The 25,155-nt window shown below is 38.5% G+C and overlaps 3 protein-coding genes and 1 pseudogene across 3 annotated transcripts in view; 1 reads left to right on the forward strand and 3 right to left on the reverse strand.

Moving 5' to 3' along the window:
• Positions 1 to 25,155, reverse strand: part of LOC113451824 (vomeronasal type-2 receptor 26-like) — a 500,191-nt gene that overhangs the window by 392,076 nt on the left and 82,960 nt on the right. The gene's annotated exons all lie outside the window — the stretch shown is intronic.
• Positions 1 to 25,155, reverse strand: part of LOC113451996 (vomeronasal type-2 receptor 26-like) — a 452,458-nt gene that overhangs the window by 378,590 nt on the left and 48,713 nt on the right. The window lies entirely within an intron of this gene.
• LOC148126721 (vomeronasal type-2 receptor 26-like) lies at positions 215 to 1,195 on the forward strand. Its single transcript, XM_087927664.1, has one exon. It carries the CDS (start codon positions 215 to 217, stop codon positions 1,193 to 1,195), a length of 981 nt encoding a protein of 326 aa, XP_087783790.1.
• Positions 5,407 to 10,701, reverse strand: LOC148126722 (uncharacterized; annotated as a pseudogene).

Consider the following 25,155-nt stretch of genomic DNA (forward strand, 5'->3'; position numbering starts at 1 on the left):
AAGCATTGACAAAAGGCTGGGCTCCAATTTGCAAGAGATTCAGCAGTGGACAGGTAAAATGGTGAACTGCTTTTGTTTCTTGAATCCTTTCTTCTTCCCTTCTATTCTCTCAACCAGTTCATTGATAAATTGGTAACAGTAAAAAAGAAAGAATATTAAGCTGTTCTATCTTGAGGGAAATGAAGAAATATATTGATTCCACTGACATACAACCATGCACACCAAAAACAAGTTTAGCCAAACAATGCATTTTATTAAAAAACATGTTAAAGGGAGACACTACTCTTGCTCTTTTTCAGATGCAGACAAATGTATCAAATGTCCAGATGATCAACATCCAAACATCAGTCGAGTTCACTGTATCCCCAAGATTAAAAGTTATCTTTCTTATAAGGAAAATCTGGGCATTATCCTGACTGCCATTGCCTTGTTCCTCTCTTTAACCTCAGGCTTTGGCTTGGGGATCTTTGTTAAATTCATGGAAACACCCATTGTCAAAGCCAACAACCGGGATCTCTCCTACATCCTTCTGGTCTCCCTCCTGCTTTCCATCTTGACCTCCTTCCTGTTCATTGGCCAGCCAAGGAGAGTGACTTGCCTCCTCCGACAAACAGCCTTCAGCATTGTCTACTCAATTGCCATTTCTTCAATCTTGGCCAAAACGATCACGGTGGTGTTAGCCTTCTTGGCCACAAAACCAGGGAATAAAGTGCAGAGATGGTTGGGGAAGAGCTTGGCCAACTCCATCATCCTTTGTTGCTCTGGTGTCCAAGCTGTCATCTGCAGCATCTGGTTGGGAACTTTCCCCCCATTTCCTGACTCTGACATGCACTCCCAACTTAGAGAAGTCATCCTACAATGCAATGAAGGTTCTGTCACCATGTTTTATGTAGCCCTTGGGTACATGGGCTTCCTGTCTGCTGTCTGCTTCACGGTGGCTTTCCTGGCCAGGAATCTACCTGGGGCCTTCAACGAAGCCAAGCTGATCTCCTTCAGCATGCTGGTCTTCTGCAGTGTCTGGGTATCCTTTGTGCCTGCCTACTTGAGCACCAAGGGGAAGTACACAGTGGCTGTTCAGGTCTTCTCCATCTTGGCCTCCAGTGCTGGACTCTTGAGCTGCATCTTCATCCCCAAGTGCTACATTATTATTTTTAGGCCAGATTTGAATACCAAAGAACACTTGATGTCAAAATAAAATTTAAAAAATGACTTTTAGAACTCTGTTATTTTTCAGAAATGTCATTTAGTAGGCTTGATTAACAGGTTTTGACCATTTAATGTTTGTTAATTTATTTATTTTTATGACATTACCCATACTTACAACAGATAATCCATTTAAACAATGATGGAAGATATTTCCAAGTTTTTATGGAAGGGGAATAAAACCCAAGAATTAGATATAAGCTATTGCAAGATGGTTTGGGTTTATCAGACTTGTAATTGTATTTTGATCCATGTTGTCTGGCCTGGTTAAAAGAGTGGGTGAACCTCCACAAAAAGATGTTACTTTAGTTAGAGGCCAATGAATTAAGATTTGGATGGCACCGCTATTTATGATATGAAAAAACTAAACTTAACGTTGCTTTTAATAATCACTTTGCTAGATGCGCCATACTAAGAGTTTGGAATAAATATAAAACAATAAATATAATATAAATCTCTGTTAAATTACCTCTTTGGGTGTCACCCCAGGAAGCTTTTTTTCAGAAAAGAAATGGTGTTGAAGCCAGACTGGTGGGCATATGGCAAAGTTCTGTTTTTTAACTCTGGTGACCCTTTATTAAAATTGAGGGAAGAACTTGAATCAGAAGGTTGTTTGCCATCAAATAAAATACTAAGAACTAAAAGAAAGATTTTAATTGGATAAAAAGAGTTATGAGTTTGATTTTGTTAAAAATGAATTGGAAATCTTACTGTGTGGAATTGATAAACACTGTCAGCATTCCAAGTAACAACCTCCATATTAAAAGACTCTGATACTGTCATCTTCTCAAAGGTCCATTTTATTAGAGATGTGATACTGGCACATCTGAGGAAAACCCAAATCTGAAATTTCCAGGTTTTGCCTAGCCCAAAGAGAATCCAAAATCCAACCCCTACACCCAATAGTTCCTCACATTTTCCAATCATGACTTCATTCCAACTGGAGACTATCCTCAGGAACTCCCCTCCAGGTGGAAGATAACATGTCCTTGACTCTCTGAGAAAGGAATGTTGTGGGGGCTAATCTTCCACCGCTCCTTGAAACCCCCTCCCAAATTCCCAGGCACTGAATGTGGCAGCCCAGAAGCCTCAAAGAAAAATGACTTCCAAGCTGACAGGCTCTACCCCCCCGCAGTGAGAATCATGTCATGGAATGAGATACAGTCAGGGGGTTAGTTCAATCAGCAAGCAATTAGCCACCTCTCCCCCACTGCAGGAGGACTCTTTGGCTTCTCTGGGAATTTATCATGGAACTGCTTTCCTAGGCCGTCCACTTTGACATCCCAGCTCTTAACCCAAGTAACTTCTCACAAAGGGTACCCCTTCCAATGAACCAGCTACCATAATCTGCTTCTATGCAATTTAGAATCTAGATTGTTTTTCATTGCATAATGGGTTTCACCCTGTACCACAATCAGTTGGTGGTACACCTGCTGGCTGTAGCCTCAGTCTTGAACTGACAGCCAGTTTTAACACGCTATTGTGTATTTTTCCCTAGTATTCGAGGGAGACTTAATTGTGCTTCGTGAACATGTGCACATGTAAAGAAACCTTAAGCAGTCCCACCGGGAGAGCTGAAAAGTGCTGCAAATGGGTGTACAGTGTTTGAAAAGCCTCTTTTTCCTGCTTTTTCAATCTCAGCTGTGCTGCACAAAGCAGCCAAGGTTGAAAAAGCAGGAAATAAAGGACAGGGAAGAGCCTGGGCAGGTGGGCAGACCAAACAGCAGCAAACACAGAACTGGTTCAGTGTCTGCTGCTCTTCAGAGCTACCAGTTCTATAGAGCTGGGCAGAGCCGGTAGCATCCCACCCCTAGAATGGGGGCAGCTACTTGGGATTTTGTGGGTTGGATGAACCCTCTGGCTAAATTGACATCAATGTACTTTCTCATTTATTAATCATTTATTTTGGGGTCATCGAATACAATTTAGGCTTGGGTAGCTTAGTCCATGATTCAGTTTCAACTGTGCAATCAGAAGGGTGGTGGGGGCAAGAGAACATGGCAATCCTCTTCACAAAAGACAGTGGCCAGGTCTTAGTATTTTGAGGGACCTGGGCGCAGCTGGACAGCATTTCTACAGTGGTTGCTGCTACTTTCAGTGGTTTGGGGCTAGTCGGTGACTGACAGCTCTCCGGAGGTATTGGCACTAAGGTGTTGATGTCTATTCCAATTTTTCTGTAGTCATCTTCCCATTTGTTTGTTAGGGCCCACTTGTCCAACCAGGCTAGCCCCAATATAAAAGACTCAGTCATTTTCAGAGCTACCATGAATTGTATAAGTTCTTGGTGTCACCCCATCTCCATCCTAACAGGCTCAGTGATTAGGGTAGCAGGGGCTCCACCTATCTGGGTCCCATCCAAAGTGGATTGGCCAGACTAGGGGTTTTATCTTTATTTTTAACTTCTCAATGATGGGGAACCCGATTAGGCACCTGGTGCAGCCCGTATCTATCATTGCTTCAACTTTCCCTTGAACCCTGGTCTCTGGCATACTAGTCTGACTTTAACAGTGAAAGGGCAGGTGGCTTCACTCACCATGAGGTCGTTGTCCCAACTAGCAGTTCTGGAGTGGGTTTCTCTAGCAGGAAGTTCCTCACCTTCATTTGTGAGAGGAGGAACCTCTATGATTTGTCAGGTGAATTGGCTTGCTTGGGTTCCTCCTTCCTCTGGTCGCTGAGGGAGGTTGAGGTTGAGGTGCAGGAAATAAGCACTCAGATGCTCAGTGCACTAGTTGACCGCATCAGTAGCATTTAATTATGTTAGGCTGTTGGGCCAATGGTGGTTCAGGCAGCTTCACTGGTGCTCGTTGGCCCAGGGGTCTTCTTGCCTGCTTCTCTTGTTCGGGTTTGCGGTGAGAATTGATTTCCCGATCCATTGCCATGGCCATAGTGTACCAGTCCTGCAGACGGTTTGGTACCCCTTGGATGCCACATGCTTTTCTAATTTCTGGGTCTATGGCCTCCTTGAAATTAGTGGATAGGGATTGATTCAGGCCAGTGTCTAAGGTTTCCAGCTACTTTTCTGAAATCCCAGACAAACAGGGGGACAATTCTCCTGTTTCATAGTCTTAATCAGGCTTCATTTTCATTCTTGCAGTCTGTGTCTTCAGATCTAACCTGGAGTTGCTGGATGAATTCATTGGTATTGTCTAGCTCAGCAGCCCCTTCGTCCTGTGGTGCATTGGCCAGGAACCTTAGACACTGGCCTAAATCAATCCTTATCCATTATTTCAAAGAGGCCTGAAATATACATTTTTTAAAATTTTAGACCATCTTCATCTTTGCCTTAGCTATTTAGCTATTCACACAATCTTATCCTCCTTTTTCAATCCTTTCCTCTGAGTCCAAGTTTTAATAAGTGGAAAATCTATTCCAACTACTAGTTACACAGTAAGTTAAGAATAACTCCTGCCTATTCTTTTCTTTGTGCCTTTACTTTGATCTTGACACAGGCAACCATCTCAGTCTGCCCAAATACACTTGTAAGTGGTGTGCTTATACCTTTTTTTTTCATTAAATGAGGCCATAACAATGTCCATCTACTCTCAGTATCTACTCTCACATTACTGGGAACACTTTTTTTTCCAGGAATCCTTGTACTACTTGTATCATTCCATTTATTCTCTGGCTTTTACAGTCTTTGGACTAATGATTGCTTTTCCCATAGTTGCATGTTTCCTTTCTGTTTCTTTTGATTATCCGCTATGTCTAAAACAATACACATTTTTCCATGGAATGGTTGTAGTATTGATTCTCAAACTTCACCCAATAATTCTGGATGTCTTTCCTTTAGTGCCAGCAAAGCCGCCCAAGGTTTGGCTCTCCTGTGGAATTTTCTCTGGAAGCTGGCATGGTAGATTTGCTTTTTCTTGTCTTCCAGTTCAGTTTTGTAATTTTTTTGCCCAGTTCTCCTTTTATTCTGTGTAGGAACCCTGACACTTAGCTTGGAATTGGCCATTCACATTTTTCTCTGACTTTTATAGTCATTGGACAAATGGCCACTTTTGCCACATTTGGAACATCTGTGGGTCCCTCTGAACTCTCATTTATTTATTTTATTTATTTATTTGATATGTCAATTGCTTACAAGATAATAGGTTTAAGTATATACATAGTTATGAATACATGAAATGGGTACATATAAGAAAAATAAAAGAAACAATAGGACGGGGATGGTAGGCACATTGGTGTGCTTATGCATGCCCCCTAGAGACCTCTTAGGAAAGGGGTAAGGTTAATAGTAGACAGTCTAAGGTTAATGTTTTTGGGGTTTGGGGAAGAAACCACAGAGTCAGGTAGAGTATTCCAGACATAGACCACTCTGTTGCTGAAGTTGTATTTCCTGCAATCAAGCTTGGTGCAGTTAACTTTGAGTTTGTATGTATTGTGTGCTCTTGTGTTGTTATGGTTGAAGCTGAAGTATTCATTGACAGGTAAGTCATTGCAATGAATGATTTTATATACCATACTTAGATCAGACTGAAGACGGCATAATTCAAGGTTTTCTAGATGTAGAATTTCATGTCTGATGGCATAAGGTATTCTACAACAAGTAGAGGAGTGGAGAACTCTTCTTGTGAAATATTTCTGGACTTTCTCAACTGTGCTAATGTCAGATACAAAATATGGTTTCCAGACTGATGAGCTGTATTCGACTATTGGTCAAGCAAATGTTTTGTATGCTCTGGTTAGTAGTGTGACATTACCAGAGAAAAAGCTACGTAGGATTAGGTTAACAACACTTAATGCCTTTTTGGCTATGTAGTTACAGTGGGCTCTAGCAGTTAGATCATTAGAGATGAGTATTCCAAGGTCCTTTACAGAGTTTGGATCATCAACAAGATCTTGACTATTCAGCTTGTATTTTATTTTCTGATTTTTTTTGCCAATATGTAAGACAGAGCATTTATTTATTGAGATTTGAAGTTGCCATTTGTTTGACCATTCTGATACATAGTCAAGATCTTTTTGAAGGGTGGCAGTATTGTCTGTGCTATTGAAGAGCTTTACATCATTAGCGAAGAGAACGCAGTTGCTCTTAATATGATCACAGTGGTCATTTATGTAGAGTATGAAGAGAGTTGGTCCTAGAACACTGCCTTGGGGGACATCACTGTTGACAGGTACAGAATTTGATAGGACACTCCCAATTTTGACCATTTCTTTTCTGTTTGACAGGAATGCTTCTACCCAGTTATGCAATTGTCCAGAGATACCATAAGATGTTAGTTTTACCTCCGGTTTGCAAGGCTTCGGCAGCAGCAGGGATTTGCCTTTCCATGCGATCCCTGCTGCACTCGCTGCTGAGGTGCCCCCAATCAGGCTGGATTTGGGGGATATAGCTGCCCCATAGAGGCAGCTGAAGACAGGGGAGATCCAGACAGGGTTTTGGGGGTGTTGCAGACCCTCTCCCCAGCCGGCAAAACCCCCTTTTCCCAAGGCAGTGGAGCGGCAGTCAGCAATGGCCGCCACAAAGAAGTCTGCAGCTGGATAAGAAAATGCAGGAGGAAGAAAGTGAAAGTTTTTTCTTTGGCTGAGCCGGTACAAAGAGGAGCCCTTAAAACCTGGAATCTGCCTTTCTATTGCTACATTGTTCCCAGAAGGATTGTGTAAGCAGCAGAAGAAAGGGAAAGGGAAAGTTATTTCTTTTCACTCTCCTTCCCTACGGAAGTAGCTGATGGAAATCTGGAAAACCTGCTTGGGCTAAGAAGGTAAATAAACCTAAAAATTAAAGCCAAGGGGATAAAAGATTTTGGAACATTGGAATTAAAAATTAAAAGTTTATTGCTATAAGTGGGAAGGAAGAGGTAAAAAAAATTATCTTAAGACGTTATTGAAGAAGACTGCTTGAAGTTTATAAGATTAGAAATTAATGACAATAAGGCTTCTAAAAAATTATTTTGAAATGGTCTAATTGAATTTCACCCCAGGAGGAAGGATAATGGATTGGTTAATAACTGATTCCATGACTTTACAGATGACGCAGCATAAGGAGATTGATCTGTAATTTTCACTAGGCTGGGGTCTCCCTTTTTGAAGATGGGGATGACCGTGGCTTGTGACCATAGGGTAGGCAAGGAACTGGTTCTGAAAGATTTTTCAAAGATTATGCATAGAGGTTTGGCTATGGCGGTGGATAGCTTTTTTAAGAAGCAGGCACATATTTCACCCAGTCCAATAGATAGAGATGGTTTTAGATTGTGTAGTGCTTTTTCAATATTGTCTTCTGTAAAATCAATATGTATTATATAATTATAGTTGTCTGTGGTTCGGCTAGGAAATACTGGGCATGATCCATTGCTGTTTACAAATACTGAGGCAAAGAATGTGTTAAAGAGGTTGGCTTTAATGGTGCTGTTGTTGCAGTTTTTACCATTAGGTCCTATCAGGGGTGGGGTGGACCTTGAGTCTTTTAGTTTGTTGTTTTCAAAATTGTAAATAACGCGGGTGGAATTGATGGAAAGGTTTTCTTCTTGTTTAATCTGATTGGTGCATTCAGCCTTTTTCTGGTGGCATAAATTTTTGTATCGGCTTTTGAAATTGACAATGTGACCAGATTTGTTTCTCCACCAAAGTGATCTCTTTTTGGATTGAAGTTTCCTTATTGTTATGGGTAATCTGTTTTATTTTTTGTATTGTTTTGGGAGTTGTTGTTGGTACTTATAATTTGATGATTCTTTTGACTTCAAGTAAAAATATGTTGTAATGGTCTTTAACAGTATTGCATCCAATGAATAGATATTGCCAATCAAGGGATGAGAGATCGTTGTCTATAAGATCATAGTTGCCTTTTTTGAAGTCATATTTGGGGATTACATCATTGTGATACTTTTGTGCGGGCTTATGTTGAGACAAAAGTCAACCATATTGTGGCCACTGCTGGAAAACTATTGCAGAAGATGAGATTGAGACAGTTGTTTTGTCCAGTGTTGTTGGTTACTAGTTCTTCCAGTCCCAGATTTATTACAACATTGTAGAAGGTTGCGTGTATGGGTTCAGTTGTACATTCATTTAGGGTCCAGTCAATATGAGGTAGATTGAAGTCACAAAGAAAGATAAAAGCATATGGGCAGGATGTTGTCCATGTTAGCCATGAATTTAGCTTGTTTACATGTTCAATGTCATAATCAGGTGCTCTGTAACATAGTAAGAATCGAAATGTGATATTTAAGGATAGTTCACAGATGATGGTCTCAGGAAGAGCAAACTCCTGGGTAACTTGGATGTTTTTTAGATGTAAGGACTTTTTATAGAAGATAGCAACACCACCTCCTCTACAAATTTCACGATCTGATCGGTAAACATGATAGTCTCTTACTGTGGTAATAGAGTCAGGGAGAGATGCATTGAGCCACATTTCACAGACAAATATGATGCCGAATTTAGCCATATTTTTAGTAAGAGGAGAATTTCAGGTATTTTATTCACAAGGTTTCTTGCATTGAGTAGTTTGCATTTAAGGCCAGCAATAGTTGGAATTGAGGTAGTTAGGGGCGTGCGTGCCTAGTCTTGGGTGATGGTGGATTGGTTGAGGTAGGGTTGTGGTTGAAGGTTAAAGCTGACTTGTGGGTTGTGTGACTTACTTTTGATACAGTCAGCATGGTAGTCAACGTACAGGTCCTTCTCTCCATTGCCTTGAGGTTTTTTGAGTTCAGTGCGGAGTATACGGGACTGGGCAAGTTGCTGTATAGTTAGGTCAGGCCAAGAATGGAGGTTCTTATGGTTGGTGTTGGTTTTGGCAAGTGAATTTATAGTATAAATGAATTTATGTTTGCTTGATTCATTTTTGCAAATGACCCTGCAGAAGCGTGGGGCCACAGAGCCATCTTTGTTTTCGAGCTCTCAGCCAATACGGGAAATGTCAAGTATTTCATCAGGGGAGATGATTGATGTTTGATAGTCACTGATGATGTTTCAGACAGTTGTGATGTCATCATTGTCATTGATGTCCTCTAGACCAAATAAAATGGTGTTTGGACATTTCGGTTCACGCTCAACAGCTTCTCTGATGAGGATTGGGATATCATTATTTGTCTGGCTTATGTTTTTTGGATTGGGTTGTGGTTTGGGTTGTGGTTGTTAGGTGGAGATGTGGTTTGTAGCTATTGAATTTTCAGGTTTTTGCATCGTGTCTTTTTTTTCAAGGTTGGATAATCTTTCTTTTTAGGCCTCCAGGGATGCTACTATGGTGTCAAGGGATGTTATTTGTGTTTCTATGGTATCAACTCTTTCAAAGAGGTCCAGTTTGGGTCTGCATGATTTGCAGAGATATGGAAACTCATTGGATGATTCTAGGTATTGAATCATTTGCTCGGGTAATCCCAAGCAGTCATGATGAGCGTATTTGTTACATAGAGAACATGTGATGGAGTTTTCATTATCCTTTAGAGTTTTGTAGCATTTAAGGCATGTGCAGGAGTCTTGTGGTTCATTAGCAGGGATTACTTTCTCTTTAGGTTGTGGTTTGGCATTTGATTTTTTTTCTTGGCATGGTAGATTTGTTAAGATGGTATGTTGATTAAATTAATTAATGGAACAATTTTGGGTAATCAATATAGCCAATATCACACCAATCAATCAATTACAATAATCTCTCTAGTCAAATAATTTTCCTAATCAGCCTAATCAATTAATTACACAAATTGCTAATCAATTAATTGCATTAATCATTAATCACACTGTTCAATTAAATTCACTAAATCAATAAGTTTACTAATCAATTAAATTACATGAATCTTGATCTTTTAAACTGATCAGTAATCACACTATTTGCATTAAACACTCTAATCACACTAATCTATTAAACAATAAATCAATTAAACCATTAATGAAATATTTTATAGAAATTGATTATCTAATCATTGATATAGGTAATGAGGTAGAAAAGTTGTAAGTTTTGAGGTAATGAATTAATGGGTGTTTGATTAAAGTAATGAGGTAGTATTGAGAGTCTTTAAGGAAAGGGTTGTTTGTTTTTCTAGCAGCTGTGATAGACTGGGTAAGAGGAATTTATTGCTCTGATTGCTTTTGCTATTACTCTGTAAACAATAGTGTTGTAACAAGATGTTCAAAGCACGCTGGATTTTTGAAAGAGAGCAAAACTCACTGAATTCAAACACTTTAACTACAATCAATATGTCTCTGAATAAGATTGTTATCCAATAGTTTCCTAAAGTTCTTCAAGTTGAGTAGTAGTAGAAATACAGTCCAGATATTTGGGTTAACCAATCCAATCTGTCCTTTACTTTTAAAGTTACTTCTAGTTGCAATATCTTTTTTTTTTTAAACTAAATCTGACAGTCACTCCAGATCGTTAATCACAGCTATTTTCCTCCTTTGAGTCCCACTTTCCAAGGAAAATTCCACTGCAGAAATTGGAGTGATTCATTGTCTTCCTTTCACCTGGACAGGAGCTAAAGGCTTCTTTATTCCTTTGAATTTTCTCTCTTCTTCTAGCTCCTTAAAGTTCATACTTTCTGGAACAAGCCTCTTGTTCTCCATTCTCCTTCTGCATCTTCCCTTCTAACTGCCTCTGATTATTATTTTTTGTTGCTGCCATGGAGCTCTCAGCTGATTCAACTGAACTGATTCTGGCTTGTGTTCTTGCACCCCAAACCTCAGCTGCAGAGAAAGTATTTTATTTTAACTATGCAACCCCAGCTATTTCTGATCCCCCCCTCCTATCCCTCAGCTCCAGAGTGGCAGCATTGAAGTTGCAAGATGGCTTCGGCCAGGCCAGCTTCAGTGTTGACGCTCAGTTTGGTAGTAGGCATCTTTAAAAACTGTTCCAAAAGCTTTCTCAGTCCAACAGGATGATATGGTTTTATAGAGGGGATAACAAGAATCTCCCTGTACCAGTCCTGCTCTGGGCTATATTGCATGCCAAAAAATTAACGACTTAACCCACTCCACTTTCTGACAGATTATTCACACACACTAAACCAAAGACTGTAGACTATTTAAAAAAAAATAGACAAGTTTTATAGATGGTTTTATATATTTTATTAGGTTTACTTACTCAGTTCAACAGATTTCTTAGGTTTTATATGTAAAGATGTTATGCTATCCTAATTTTACCTCTTTCTAAACATGCATATCAACTAAAAAGATACTCCTTTGGTCTTTTTAGCAGCCAGAAAAAGGGAGTGGGGGGAAAACAGTGCATTCCTTAAGTGCCTAGATAATCGCCCTGGCAGTCCAGTTTTCAGACTTCAAAAATATTACTGGAGAGCATGATTGATGACTCTTGGCTATGGATGTGTCCCATTGGAGAATATACATCCAGGGGGTGGGGAGAAGATCAGGATCAAGGGGGAAATGAATGATGTATATTAGTATTGGCTGCATCCAACTAACACTAACATGGCCACTTCTAATAAATCAATTTTATTTTCTCTGAGAGATGCGGCGAGAGACTTATGATTTGAATGGGGGTGGATTTGTCGGAGTCCTGACAATGTACATATTCTGCTGTATTTTACACATTGGCCCCTGACCACAATCATTTTCTGGTTTCTTTTCTTATTAAGTTCCACCTTTACAAAGAAATAGAGGCTTTTCTCCAATGAAGAAAAAAATTGAAACAACTGTTAACTTGTAAAACATGCCTGTTTTTGAGTTGTCATAAACAAGGGAGGGAGATCTGAAGCAGCAGTATGGCAGTCTAAAACCAGAAGTACATTCCATGCTTATCTTACAAAGATTGTAGCTAGGGTACCGGATCTTTTCCCACAAAAATCCTTCATTGGAGAATGTGATTGATGACACCCAGCCTGTGAACGTGCTTCATTGGGGAACCTGATTTATGGCAAACCCAGAGGGTAAGAGGGAAACAGGGTCAGAGGTGACTGTAAATTATGTATGTCAGAGTTGGCTTCATTTAGGTTGATGCCAACATGTTGCTCCTAATAAATCTTTTGGATTCTTTTGAAGCTTGCCTCAAGGCTCACGATTTAATTAGGGCAATCGCCAGAACCTTGACACTAACAGTAGAACTCAAAGTCAAACTTTTGATGACTATACCGAATAAAAGTAATATTCAGGGATTTTGTTCTGGTTTGGAACTTCGTAAGAGAGAAGAATGTCATATGAACAAAAACAGCCATCCATCTCTTAACTAAAGATAAACCAGAATCAGTGATATCCATATTGAGGATCGACATTTCAGACTCATGCCAAAATTCTCTCTTGAGATTGGGATGTATCGAGAGATCTTTTTAAGGGATGTGTCAGGAAAATACTTTAAGAGCTGACCAACTGCCATGATGGTGTAATACTGTAATGCTGTAATGAAGATGCAATGATAGGAATGAGATGTTTGGGAGAAATGAAGTTTGGGAGAAAGTTCTCCTGTCTCACTCCTGGGCACATTTTCAGAGTTTTACCATTTGTGATTCCTCCCATTGGGCACCTGCTTGTTGACTTACTCCGAGTTTAGAGAGATGATGTCTTTTCTTTTTGCCATTATCCAAATCATAGTGATTTATTTATTCTCTTGTTGCTAAATCTCAAAAGACATTTTGGATTGTTTTCAGACATCACACAAACACAGCAAGAACAAGCTTCCACTTTGATATCATATCAACACCTTGTTGACTAATCTCTTTCCACTGGAAAATCTTGGAGGCATAAATGGCCCTGGAGAAATAGACAACCATGAAAGCTTTTAGGACAGGCAGGTGATGCAGATATGAAGGCTTGTCTGGACTCTGTCATGATTAGAAAACTTCTGAAGCTTCTTTCTTGGAAGAGGGCTTTGTTTTTTTCCACCTCTTCCTATCACTGTGTCTTCAAAGCAAGGCTGGAGACTCCACCAGGAACACAAATCATGGTGCTGCTCCTACTACTTCTGCTGCCCCAGGAAGTTCTGTCAAATCTTGTAGCCAAATGTCTGCTGACTCTGAAGCGGGATGAGGTGCACCCAGAGAACTATTACAAACCAGGAGAGTTTCTCATTGGTGGCGTTTTCCCTGCAACGAGGACAATGTTTCTACCACCAACCTTCAACAAATCTCCTTTGACTCCATTTTCTTGGTACGTCAAAGTTCCTGCATAGAACTAAAACCTCTCTGTTCCACCCTAAGTTCTAAAGTTTTAGTTGCCTGTTTTTTCAATGAATTATCTCTTTGATATGCAAGATTTATTCTCTTTCTGTCTCATTTCATCCTTGGTTCATCCTTTTCAGCTGATGAACCTGATTTGAAATTCTCAAATAAATAATCAGTAGAGATTTTCTTTTTCTTGACTTTGAAGAAGCACCTGCTTTTCTTGAATTTCTCTTAGCAGAGTTGGAAGGTGGATGGACAAGAGAGAATAGTTTTTCTCTTTTTTCTGTCATGTCCAATAAGGTCATCAGCATGGATAGAAAAATGCAGAAATATTCACTTTTTCTCTGAAGTAAAAATGAGATAAACTTGATAATTTCATTCTATACTACTAATTAAATGAGGATCCCAGTTCAGAATTGACTTTTCTTAAATATGTGAATTTCATTTGAGGGGATACCAGCATCCTAATTATATAATGAGTTATTTGTCAGCTAAGTCTCTATGGCGGACATGTGGGTCCTTATAAACAGCTCCAGAAATTGAAAACTTACTGCATTGGTTAACAGCCATAATTGCTGTTTTTTAAAAAACAAATTTTATTAATTTTACAAAACAATATACAGACAAACAAAGCATAGGATATAATAACATAAGAGATATTTTTCTGAAAAAACCAATAAGATATCTTATTTAAAGACAGAATAATTCCAAATTATCACATTTCCATATAAACACAATTTAATATATATATTTACCTTATCTGTTTAACTTCATATCTTATCCCAACTTCTCTTTATTACTCCCTTTCCTTCTATTTATTCAAATTATATTTCTTTTACTTTAGATTGTATACAGTTTTTATATCCATCTGTCTTATTTACAATTTCATTATTCTCTTCCAACATTCTTCTTACATTCTTCTAAAATTTTATTAATTCAAATGTAGATGTACAAACCACAAAACATAAATACCTAAAACTTCTTTTGGAAAGCGGCTTACCCCAGCTTACCTCTTTTTATGCAGACATAAATCAAATTCATACTCACTTAATATACTGTTTCATATCTTAATTAACATTCTGTATTTTCTATATATTTTCTCTCCTCTATTCATTCTCATAATTCTATTATATTTATTTCATCTCATTTTAAATAATTATACTTGTATCTTTTGTCTGTTCTCTTCAATTATCTATTTATCTTTACTTTCTAATACAATATTTCTCTTGTAATCACTGGTTGAAGTATGACAACTTTTTATCTTTCCCCTAAATTTGACACTTGAAATAATACATACTTTCCATACTGGTTCTGCTTAGCACAAAGTATTACATTTTGAAATAGTAAAGCAATAATAAAAAAAGGGATTCAATTTATAATATAATCAAAACAATATTCCATAGAGAAATAAACTCTTACTTTTAAACATTTTGTATATTCCCTTTAATACATTATTAACTCATAATTCAGTTTTCTAACTCAATTTCAAGTACTAATATCTACAATACAATCTTATATACTTTTGCAGAATCATATATTAAATTATAATTTACCCTTTGTCTCTGAAAAAAGACCTTTTTTTAATATCTTGTTTTAAACCTTTATGGCTTCTCTTCCCTTTTTCCCTCCCTTTCTTATCAATTCTAGTCTTTTTACCCCACCCCCATCTCTCAAATTCCACTTTTTAGATTTTCCCTCTCTGTAGTGTTTTTCTTTTCTGTTGCTTTCTGGCATTGTATTGATTTTTCATCTTATTTTCCCCTTTCTTGGTTGCTTTTTTAGATTCTGAATTCTGCATTTTCTTTCCCCCCTTATTCTTTTCAGCTATGATTTTTTGTCCATTAAATACTTCCTCTTGAATGTATTGTCCATTAAAGATGGCTTCTCCTTCTTCATCCCAATCCTCTTGTTCTTGTATTTCTTGGTAAGTAGAAATCGCCATTTCCAAAAACCGAAAGATAAATCCAAGACAGTCCTTGCCTTCTTGTTTATCTTGTTGTAGCTTTTGAAATTCCGCTTGTAATTCTTGCACATATAATGCCTATTATTATTATTATTATTATTATTATTATTATTATTATTATTATTATTATTATTATTATTATTATTTAAAAGAGCAACCCAAATGTTTCTAGTCTTTCAAGAAATAGTTCCCCAAAAGTCACAAAGTCACAAAGCAATCCAAAACAAAGGAGACTGTTCCATTAACACTTTCTTCTTCTTCTTCTTCTTTTTTTTTTCCCCTTCCTCCTGGGGTGAAATTCAATTAGACCATTTCAAAATAATTTTTTAGAAGCCTTATTGTCATTAATTTCTAATCTTATAAACTTCAAGCAGTCTTCTTCAATAAAGTCTTAGGATAAATTTTTTTACCTCTTCCTTCCCACTTATAGCAATAAACTTTTAATTTTTAATTCCAATGTTCCAAAATCTTTTATCCCCTTGGCTTTAGTTTTTAGGTTTATTTACCTTCTTAGCCCAAGCAGGTTTTCCAGATTTCCATCAGCTACTTCCGTAGGGAAGGAGAGTGAAAAGAAATAACTTTCCCTTTCCCTTTCTTCTGCTGCTTACACAATCCTTCTGGGAACAATGTAGCAATAGAAAGGCAGATTCCAGGTTTTAAGGGCTCCTCTTTGTACCGGCTCAGCCAAAGAAAAAACTTTCACTTTCTTCCTCCTGCATTTTCTTATCCAGCTGCAGACTTCTTTGTGGCGGCCATTGCTGACTGCCGCTCCACTGCCTTGGGAAAAGGGGGTTTTGCCAGCTGGGGAGAGGGTCTGCAACACCCCCAAAACCCTGTCTGGATCTCCCCTGTCTTCAGCTGCCTCTATGGGGCAGCTATATCCCCCAAATCCAGCCTGATTGGGGGCACCTCAGCAGCGAGTGCAGCAGGGATCGCATGGAAAGGCAAATCCCTGCTGCTGCCGAAGCCTTGCAAACCGGAAGTCCCATAATTGCTGTTTTTATGTGTCATTGCAGGTGTCTCTATCAGTATGTGTCCTTTAATGATTTTATATTTCATGTGGAATAATAGGTCACACTTCCAGTTATTAATTATTGGAGAAGATAAACAGGCAAAGGGATAGAAAGAGTTTGAACATCAGTCTGAAACCTTAATAAAACAGGACAATGTGAAGTATATGCTAAAACTGAATTCAAAACCGAATTATGTAGAAATGGTGAACATGTAATAACAAAAATGTATAAAGTTTAAAAACCTTGAAAAGGAGGTTGAACAGATTCAATGAATGCACTATTAAATTCTGATATTAAATAAAGATGCAGAGAATTTGGGTAATTGGTATTTGGTTTACACTTCATAATAGGTTAAGATAATTTTTTGAAATAAAATGATGTATTCTTGCTATGGGATAACAGAGAAATTATCGAAGATGTGTAAACGTATTTCAACCAATGCAGGAATTGTGAAAAGCATGGCAATACATTTTATCATGCAGGGTGGACTTGTGAGAAAGCTCTGAAATTTGAGATACAAGTTGAAGCAACAATGCAAAGACCATGAAAGGGGAAAAAATTGTAAAGAAACCAGAATTATTTTTTACTGGGATTACTGAGCAAAGAATTAGATAACATTCATAAAGTTTCTAAATGGTAACTGTGGTAAGATTATTGTATGCTCAATGATGGAAGAATCATGGCATTCTCACAGTGGAGGACTAGATTGTGAAAAATGTAGAAATTACAGAAATGAAAAAATATCTCTTGAAAAGAAGGTGGGAAATCAGGTTTTTTTCCTTGGACTTTTTCTTCCTTTCTCTACTTTTGTCATTCCTTTTTTCTTTTAATTAATATTTCATTTTCTTAAACAATTCTTTATAAATATATTTTTTTTAAAAAAAATAGAGAATGATAACAATAAGTAGACTAACTCAAATAATATGTATTTAATATCCAAAACTAAAAGAAAAATGGAAAATAACCCAGAGTTCTATTCGATGTGTGAGATTTTTGGGGGTGGGATTTAAAAATGCCTCCAAACCTCTCAGTTTTAGATGGATTAAAAACACACTATTAAATTTAACAGTTAAATAAAACGTTGCTTCCATTGTTTTCATCCTGATACATTCATACTTCCAGGAAACCAGCAACAGAGTACTGGAAAATCCTATCCTTCCTTTTTGCAATCCAAGCGATCAACAAGAATCCCAACATTTTGTTCAATGTCACCCTGGGATACAACATCTATGACAATTATTTTAGACCACAAATGACTTCGGAGGCTTTGCTGGACCTGCTTTCGGAGGGGGAGGCCAATGTTCCCAACTACAGCTGTGGAAGGCAGAGAAACACCCTGGCTGTTCTCGAAGCGACTGGTACTGACATCTCCATCCAGATTTCAACCATGTTGGGAACCTACAAAATCCCCCAGGTATGTCTTTGTTGTGAAGGCCATTTTTAGACATGCAACATAGAGCCAGACATCCTCTGTTGTACATGAAGAGAACGGTTCTATTGTGTGAATTGCATGAAGTAAGGATGAAGGTTCTATCAAAGATTGAAGCAGACAATCTGCTTTCTGGAACACTCGTAATATAGACTGTGTATCTCTGCTGGCTATTTGCAATAGCCAAATGCTTCATTGAAGAGCTGCGGTGACACAGTGGTTAGAATGCAGTACTGTAGGCAACTTCTGCTGACTGCTGCTGACTGCAATTTGGCATTTCCAAACTCACCAGGCTTAAGGTTAACTCAGCCTTCCATTTTTGTGAGATGGGTAAAATGAGGACTCAGATTGTTGGGGGCAGTATACTGATTCTGTAAACCACTTAGAGAGGGCTGTAAAAGCACTGTGAAGTAGTATATAAGTCTAAGAGGTTTTGGTATTGCTATTCAAGTGAGAAGAGAGGCAATGTAAGCAGAATGACCAGGAGTGGAACAATTGCTCCATTAGGGCTGGATACTGTTTTTATGATCTCTCTCTCTCAAAACAAACAAATAAATAAATAAAGTTAACTTTTTTCCCTTTTCAGATCAGTCACGGTTTTGATTCCCAGGTTGTGAGTGATGAAAATCCTTTCTTCTACTCAATGCTCCCTGCTGAAGGAGCCCAGTACCCTGGGATGGTGAAATTGGTCCTCCATTTCAGGTGGACCTTGGTAGGTCTCCTTGCTCCAGACACCGAGAATGGACAAAGGTTCGTGAGGATGTTGACTTCCACACTGGTCAGGAATGGAATTTGCCCAGTTTTATCACAAACCTTTTCCCCAGCTTCTCAGGAAGCAAAAATAGACTGGTATATATTCCTCAGTTGGAGAAAGATTAATGTCTTTATTTTTGCTGCAGACTTGAGTTCATTCAATGCAGGGATTATTCTTGTGCAGCTGGTATTTGATAGTCTTGCTGAGCCTCCAAGAGGAAAAGTCCTGCTAACCACAATCCGTTGGGACTTCACTATTTATTTGAAAAAACGATCTTTTCCGGTCAAATACTTCCATAGCATATTTTCCTTTCCTATGAAAAAAGATTTATTTGAAAGATATGATAGGCCTTTGAACCTTCATTTCTTTATGAGACAATATATAGAGATCTCCTTCCTATGTTGCTACACCAATAATGCCTTTTCAGTGAAAACATGGAAACAGTGCAGGCAGAGAGAAGATCTGGAAGCTCTCATGAAAGAGGAGATGGATCCAATCCTGACTCGGGACAACTATATCATTTTCAACACAATCTGGGCTTTGGCACGTGCCTTAAATGCAGCTTATTTATCCAGATCCAGCAACACATTTAAAACTGGCAAAAATTTGAAAACTCCTATGCTGAAAGCGTGGCGGGTATTTATTTTCTATTGCACAGCTCTCCATAGCAGCTGAGAAGTTATGTTATAATTGTAGGTACCTAACAATAACTATACTGTCAGGATTCTGGCAGTTAGTCCAATTAAATCATGAGCCTCGAGTGACACTCCCAAAACTAAAAGGGATTTATTAGAAGTTAACATTCTGGCATTAGCCCGGGCGTAGCCAACTCTGAGATACGTAATTCATTCTCACCCTTGATCCTGCTTTCCCCCGCAACCCTCTGGATGTATCATCCAGTGAAAAACATCCATAGCCAAGAGTCATCAATCAGTTAGATTTTTGCAGGACAGAAGCTTCAGTCATCTAATCAGACTCTGAAGAAAATATGAATGGAATGTACTTTCGATTCCACACTGCTCTCTGAAACACCCCCCCCCTTTCTTTCTGTTGACAACTATAAAACGTGTATACAAAATGTTTTATGAGTTGACATATATTGTATTTGGAATATAATACATACATTAAATTCCAATTTTCCATTGCTTTCCTTTCTGCAGTTTATTTCACCCTGCTCATTTCTTTTCTGATTTCTATTTACAAGTTTCTTGTTAAAAAATATTATTCTTTTCTTCTTTGACTCTTTTTTTTTTTTACAAGCAGGACATACACCAAAAAGTGTGTGCTGTGTATATTAAGCTGTTTAACATCTCTGATCCTCTCACTTCCTGAGCTGCCCTTCTGCTCCAGGGCAGCCTTTAACCATTCTTTGGCTAAGAATTCCTCTGATTTTCCTTCCCTGGCTCAAAACTGTCAGTAGATAGATAACAAAGGATCTAATCAGACTGTTTCATATAGAGAAGCCACTTTGGGCCAGGAAGATAAGGAGGGTGAGGTCAGGTGAGAAGATGAAGAGTTGGACTGGGAAAAGCATGGAAGCAACAAGTGTGAAGAATATTCCACAAAATATTCCATAGGTGTTCCATAAAATTGAAGGAGGTGACCTTAACTGGTACCAGAGATTATTTTTCACCATGGAGATAATTGGGGTCTTTTCTCCACGGCAAGTTGTCCATCTGTCACCTCAATGTAGACTGTCATAAGCACAACCTACTAGTAGAACAAAGGTCCCTACATTCATCCTCAAAGAGAAAAGATTTTTCTCTAACTAGCTGCTGATTGACCTGTAAACCAGTTGTTTATAATATCATTTCTATGTGGGGCATCTGATTTCATTTTGGCTTTATTGGCAAAATTCCTTCGGTATGTTTTATTTATTCATTTTTTATTTATTACCTTTTAGTTGTCAAGCATGTATTAGATAACAGATATAATTAGAGCATGATTATGATTACATGAAATGGGTACAAATAAAAAGAAACATTAGGACAGGGATGTTAGGCACATTGGTGTTCTTATGCACATCTCTTATAGATCTCTTAGGAAAGGGGTGAGGTTAACAGTAGACAGTATAAGGACAAGGTTTTGGGGGTTTGGGGAAGAAATCACAGAGTCAGGTAGTGCATTCCAGGCATTGATAACTCTGCTGCTAAAGTTTGGAGTGGTTTATCTTAACTTTGTATCTATTGTGTGATCTTGTATTGTTGTGGTTGAAGCTGAAGTAGTCATTGATGGGTAGGACATTATAGCAGATAATTTTATGTACTACGCTTAGGTCAGATTGAAGGAAGCATAGTTCAAAATTTGTCTTAGCCCAAAATTTCAGGTCTGGTGGTATAAGGTATTCTTCTGCAAGCAGAGGAGTGGAGGACTCTTCTTGTGAAATATCTCTGGACTCTCTCAATTGTATTAATGTCCAATATGCAGTGTGGGTTCCAGACAGATTAGCTGTATTCGAGAATTGGTCTAGCAACTGTTTTGTATGCTCTAGTTAGCAGTACAATATTACCAGAGAAGAAGCTATGCAAGATTAGGTTAACAATTCTTAATGCCTTTGTTTTTGGCAATGTTGTTACAGTGGGCTCTGGCACTTAGTTCATTTCCTGCAGGGTTTTAATTTTGGACCTCAATAGTTCATACTGGATATACACTTTCCTTTGGTTACTTCCCATTGGTTTTCCGAAGTTTGCAGTGACAATTATGAATGGAAGAGATAAAGAACATTCTTTACCACCCTCATTTTTGAAGCCAATCTTGATTCTTCTAACCAGATTTTTATGCCAGTTGGGATGGCAAAGTCTTAGAAAAACACATGGTCCTGTGTAACATTGCCCATTTTTCCTTCCATCCCAGCTTCATTCTTTCCTTCAAACCTCTCAGTTTTATAATAATTCCATCAATGGGGTCTATTTGGATGAAAATGGAAACCTGGTAGCAGACCTGGACATTGTGAACACTGTGGTTTTCTCCAATATGTCTTTCATCAAAGGGTCCATTGGGAGGCTAGAAAGAGTGGGATCCCTGGATTTCAAGTTGATAATGAACCTGAATGCTATTGCAAAGATGGAGATGCTGAACAAGGTGGGGAAAAGACTTCATTCTTCTCTTTATGAAGATCTTTCCAAGACAATTACTGAATTGGAACAGGGGTGGACTTGGGATGTCATCTCAGTTCTCCCAGAGAGGAAACATCTTCCCATTAGATGTTTAGGTGTCTATGAGAAAAATATCCTTAATTATTCCAGTTAACTGTTTATCAAACTTCTACAAGGAAGCTGGATTTATATCAAGGGACAAAGTGATGGATTTTGTCAAAGCAGAAATCCATTCAACTTTCTGTTCAGTAGGTTCATTGAGAATTTAAATAAAATTGTAATGGGGGAAAAACTAGAAGAGAAGGTAAATAGGCAAAAAGCAAGCCAAGTCAGTTTGAAGAGCTCCTTGTTTCTTGTAGGCTTCAAATTTAGCAAATCAAACTTGAATTGTTGTTCTCCAAACTTTGCATTTTACCTCTTTTAGAAAATAAAATAATCCATGTTGTGGATGTTATTTTTTTTTTACCCTCTTTTCTGGCCAGCCCTTCCCTCCTTCCAGGTGTGTGGAAAGCTGTTCTCCTGAATTCATGAAGGTGGCTCAGGAAGGGAAGCCCATCTGCTGCTACAATTGTCGTCCTTGTGCAGAAGGATCCATCTCCACCATGGAAGGTGAGTGATAGCAGGAGAAAGAGACAGACTTTGGGGAGGATCGGAGATCCTGAGATTCTCCATGAACATGTATGTTGAAAGGCTTGGCCAGAGTGGTCCCTGCCTCTTTGAGTCTTGAATAAGATATACCTTTATGTCATTGTAAATTTTAACAATAGTTCTTAAAGATTAATCCGGTATATAGCACAAGCAAACAGGTATAGATATCATGGAGAAAGGCACAGGATTAGTGAGGGTTGAGTATTGTGAGAGATATGACATCTCCTGCTCTTTATCTTTTACAACACATCTTCGACATTTCAAATTACTCTTTACTTCATTGCTCTAAATAGTGAGAGTTCCCAGAAACCAGAATATAATGGTGGAATTTTGATTGGATCTTTGGAAGAGGATTGACCAAATTCTGTCCATGTCTGGTGGGACCTTTGGGCAGCCACAGTTTCAAGTTATAGTTATTGGTCTTTACACAGTGGATGCATTTCTTTGCTAAAGGAGTCTCACAGAGTGTCTTCTCTGTGCTCTTCATTCTATTTGCTGGGGGAGGGGGAGTTGGTGGTCTTATGGAATAAGTGACTGTGCTGTTCACTGGTTCCTTTTTATCAGCCTGGGGACTCCTGGCTTTATACTTCCTGAGTCTGACATTGCAGAGGTTCTGCTGGAGTCTCTTCTTAAAGTAATTTTCAGAATCATGGTCCATGGAGAGGAGAGGAGAGGAGAGGAGAGGAATCATGAGCTTTGGTTGAGCCAAACTTCCTTCTTGATCTTATTGGAAGATGTTCCTCTTTCTGATAATAAAGAAAATGAGGAATGCATTTTGATGTCCTCACTCCATATCAAACTCATTTTCAAGGGCCACTCCACCTGATGTTTCTTTCTCCATGGCAAAAGTAGTATTTATAATTTTCAGCTTGCATAAGCTACATTAAGCAAATCTTTTGCATGTACTTAATTCCATTGTAGAATGGATCTCATTGGTGCCTTAAAGCATCGAGGTTCAGACATTAAAAGGTAAAATCTCAACAAATAAATGTTCTGTCTTACATATTGGCAAAAAAAAATCAGAAAATAAAATACAAGCTGAAAAGTCAAGATCTTGTTGATGATCCAAACTCTGTCAAGGACCTTGGAATACTCATCTCTAATGATCTAAGTGTGAGAGCCCATTGTAACTACATAGCTAAAAAGGCATTAAGAGTTGTTAACCTAATCTTATGTAGCATTATCTCTGGTAATATCACACTACTAACTAGAGCATACATGTTTGCTAGACTAATACTCAAATACAGCTCATCAGTCTGGAACCCACATTATGTATCTGATATTAACAGAGTTGAGAAAGTCCAGATATATTTCACAAGAAGAGTTCTCCACTCCTCTACTCGTTGAAGAATACCTTATGCCACCAGACTTGAAATTCTAGATCTAGAAAATCTAGAACTACGTTGTCTTCAGTCTCATCTAAGTATAGTATATAAAATCATTCATTGCAATGTCCTACCTGTCAATGAATACTTCAGCTTCAACCGTAACAATACAAGAGCAAACAATAGATACAAATTCAAGGTTAATCGTACCAAACTTGATTGTAGAAAATACAACTTCAACAACAGAGTGGTCAATGTCTGGAAAACTCTACCTGACTCTGTGGTTTCTTTCCCAAACCCCAAAAACTTTAACCTTAGACTGTCTACTTTTGACCTCACCCCTTACCTAAGAGGTCTGTAGGGGGCGTGCATAAGTGCACCAACATGACTACTGTCCCTGTCCTATTATTTCTGTTATTTTACTTATATGTATCCATTTCATGTATTCATAACTATGTTTATACTTATTCCTATTATCTTGTAAGCGATTGACAAATGAAATAAATCTAAAATCTAAAATGGTGGAACTGCCTTTCTTCCTTGAGTCCTCCCTCCCTCCCTTGTTCTTTTTCAACAAGTTCATTGTTGAAATGGTGACATTAAAAAAGAAGTATTAAGCTGTTCTATCTTGAGGGAAATGAAGAAATATATTGATTCCACCGACACACAACCGTGCACACCAAAAACAAGTTTAGCCAAACAATGCATTTTATTAAAAAACATGTTAAAGGGAGATACTACTCTTGCTCTTTTTCAGATGCAGACAAATGTATCAAATGTCCAGATGATCAACATCCAAACATCAGTCGAGTTCACTGTATCCCCAAGATTAAAAGTTATCTTTCTTATAAGGAAAATCTGGGGATCATCCTGACTTCCATTGCCTTGTTCCTCTCTTTAACCTCAGGCTTTGGCTTGGGGATCTTTGTTAAATTCATGGAAACACCCATTGTCAAAGCCAACAACCGGGATCTCTCCTACATCCTTCTGGTCTCCCTCCTGCTTTCCATCTTGACCTCCTTCCTGTTCATTGGCCAGCCAAGGAGAGTGACTTGCCTCCTCCGACAAACAGCCTTCAGCATTGTCTACTCAATTGCCATTTCTTCAATCTTGGCCAAAAGCGATCACGGTGGTGTTAGCCTTCTTGGCCACAAAACCAGGGAATAAAGTGCAGAGATGGTTGGGGAAGAGCTTGGCCAACTCCATCATCCTTTCTTGTTCAGGTGTCCAAGTTGTTGTCTGCAGTATCTGGATGGGCACTTCTCCCCCATTTCCTGACTCTGACATGCACTCCCAACTTAGAGAAGTCATCCTACAATGCAATGAAGGTTCTGTCACCATGTTTTATGTAGCCCTTGGGTACATGGGCTTCCTGTCTGCTGTCTGCTTCACGGTGGCTTTCCTGGCCAGGAATCTACCTGGGGCCTTCAACGAAGCCAAGCTGATCTCCTTCAGCATGCTGGTCTTCTGCAGTGTCTGGGTATCCTTTGTGCCTGCCTGCCTACTTGAGCACCAAGGGAAGTACACAGTGGCTGTTCAGGTCTTCTCCATCTTGGCCTCCAGTGCTGGACTCTTGAGCTGCATCTTCATCCCCAAGTGCTACATTATTATTTTTAGGCCAGATTTGAATACCAAAGAACACTTGATGTCAAAATAAAATTTAAAAAATGACTTAGAAATC

This window comes from Pseudonaja textilis, chromosome 2 (genome assembly GCF_049901715.1).
Source record: "Pseudonaja textilis isolate UNSWEBS1 chromosome 2, rPseTex1.2, whole genome shotgun sequence".
NCBI lineage: Eukaryota > Metazoa > Chordata > Lepidosauria > Squamata > Elapidae > Pseudonaja > Pseudonaja textilis.

Excerpts from the sequence above, each read along its gene's own strand:
- LOC148126721 (XM_087927664.1), top strand. The coding sequence starts at position 215 with ATGCACACCAAAAACAAGTTTAGCCAAACAATGCATTTTATTAAAAAA.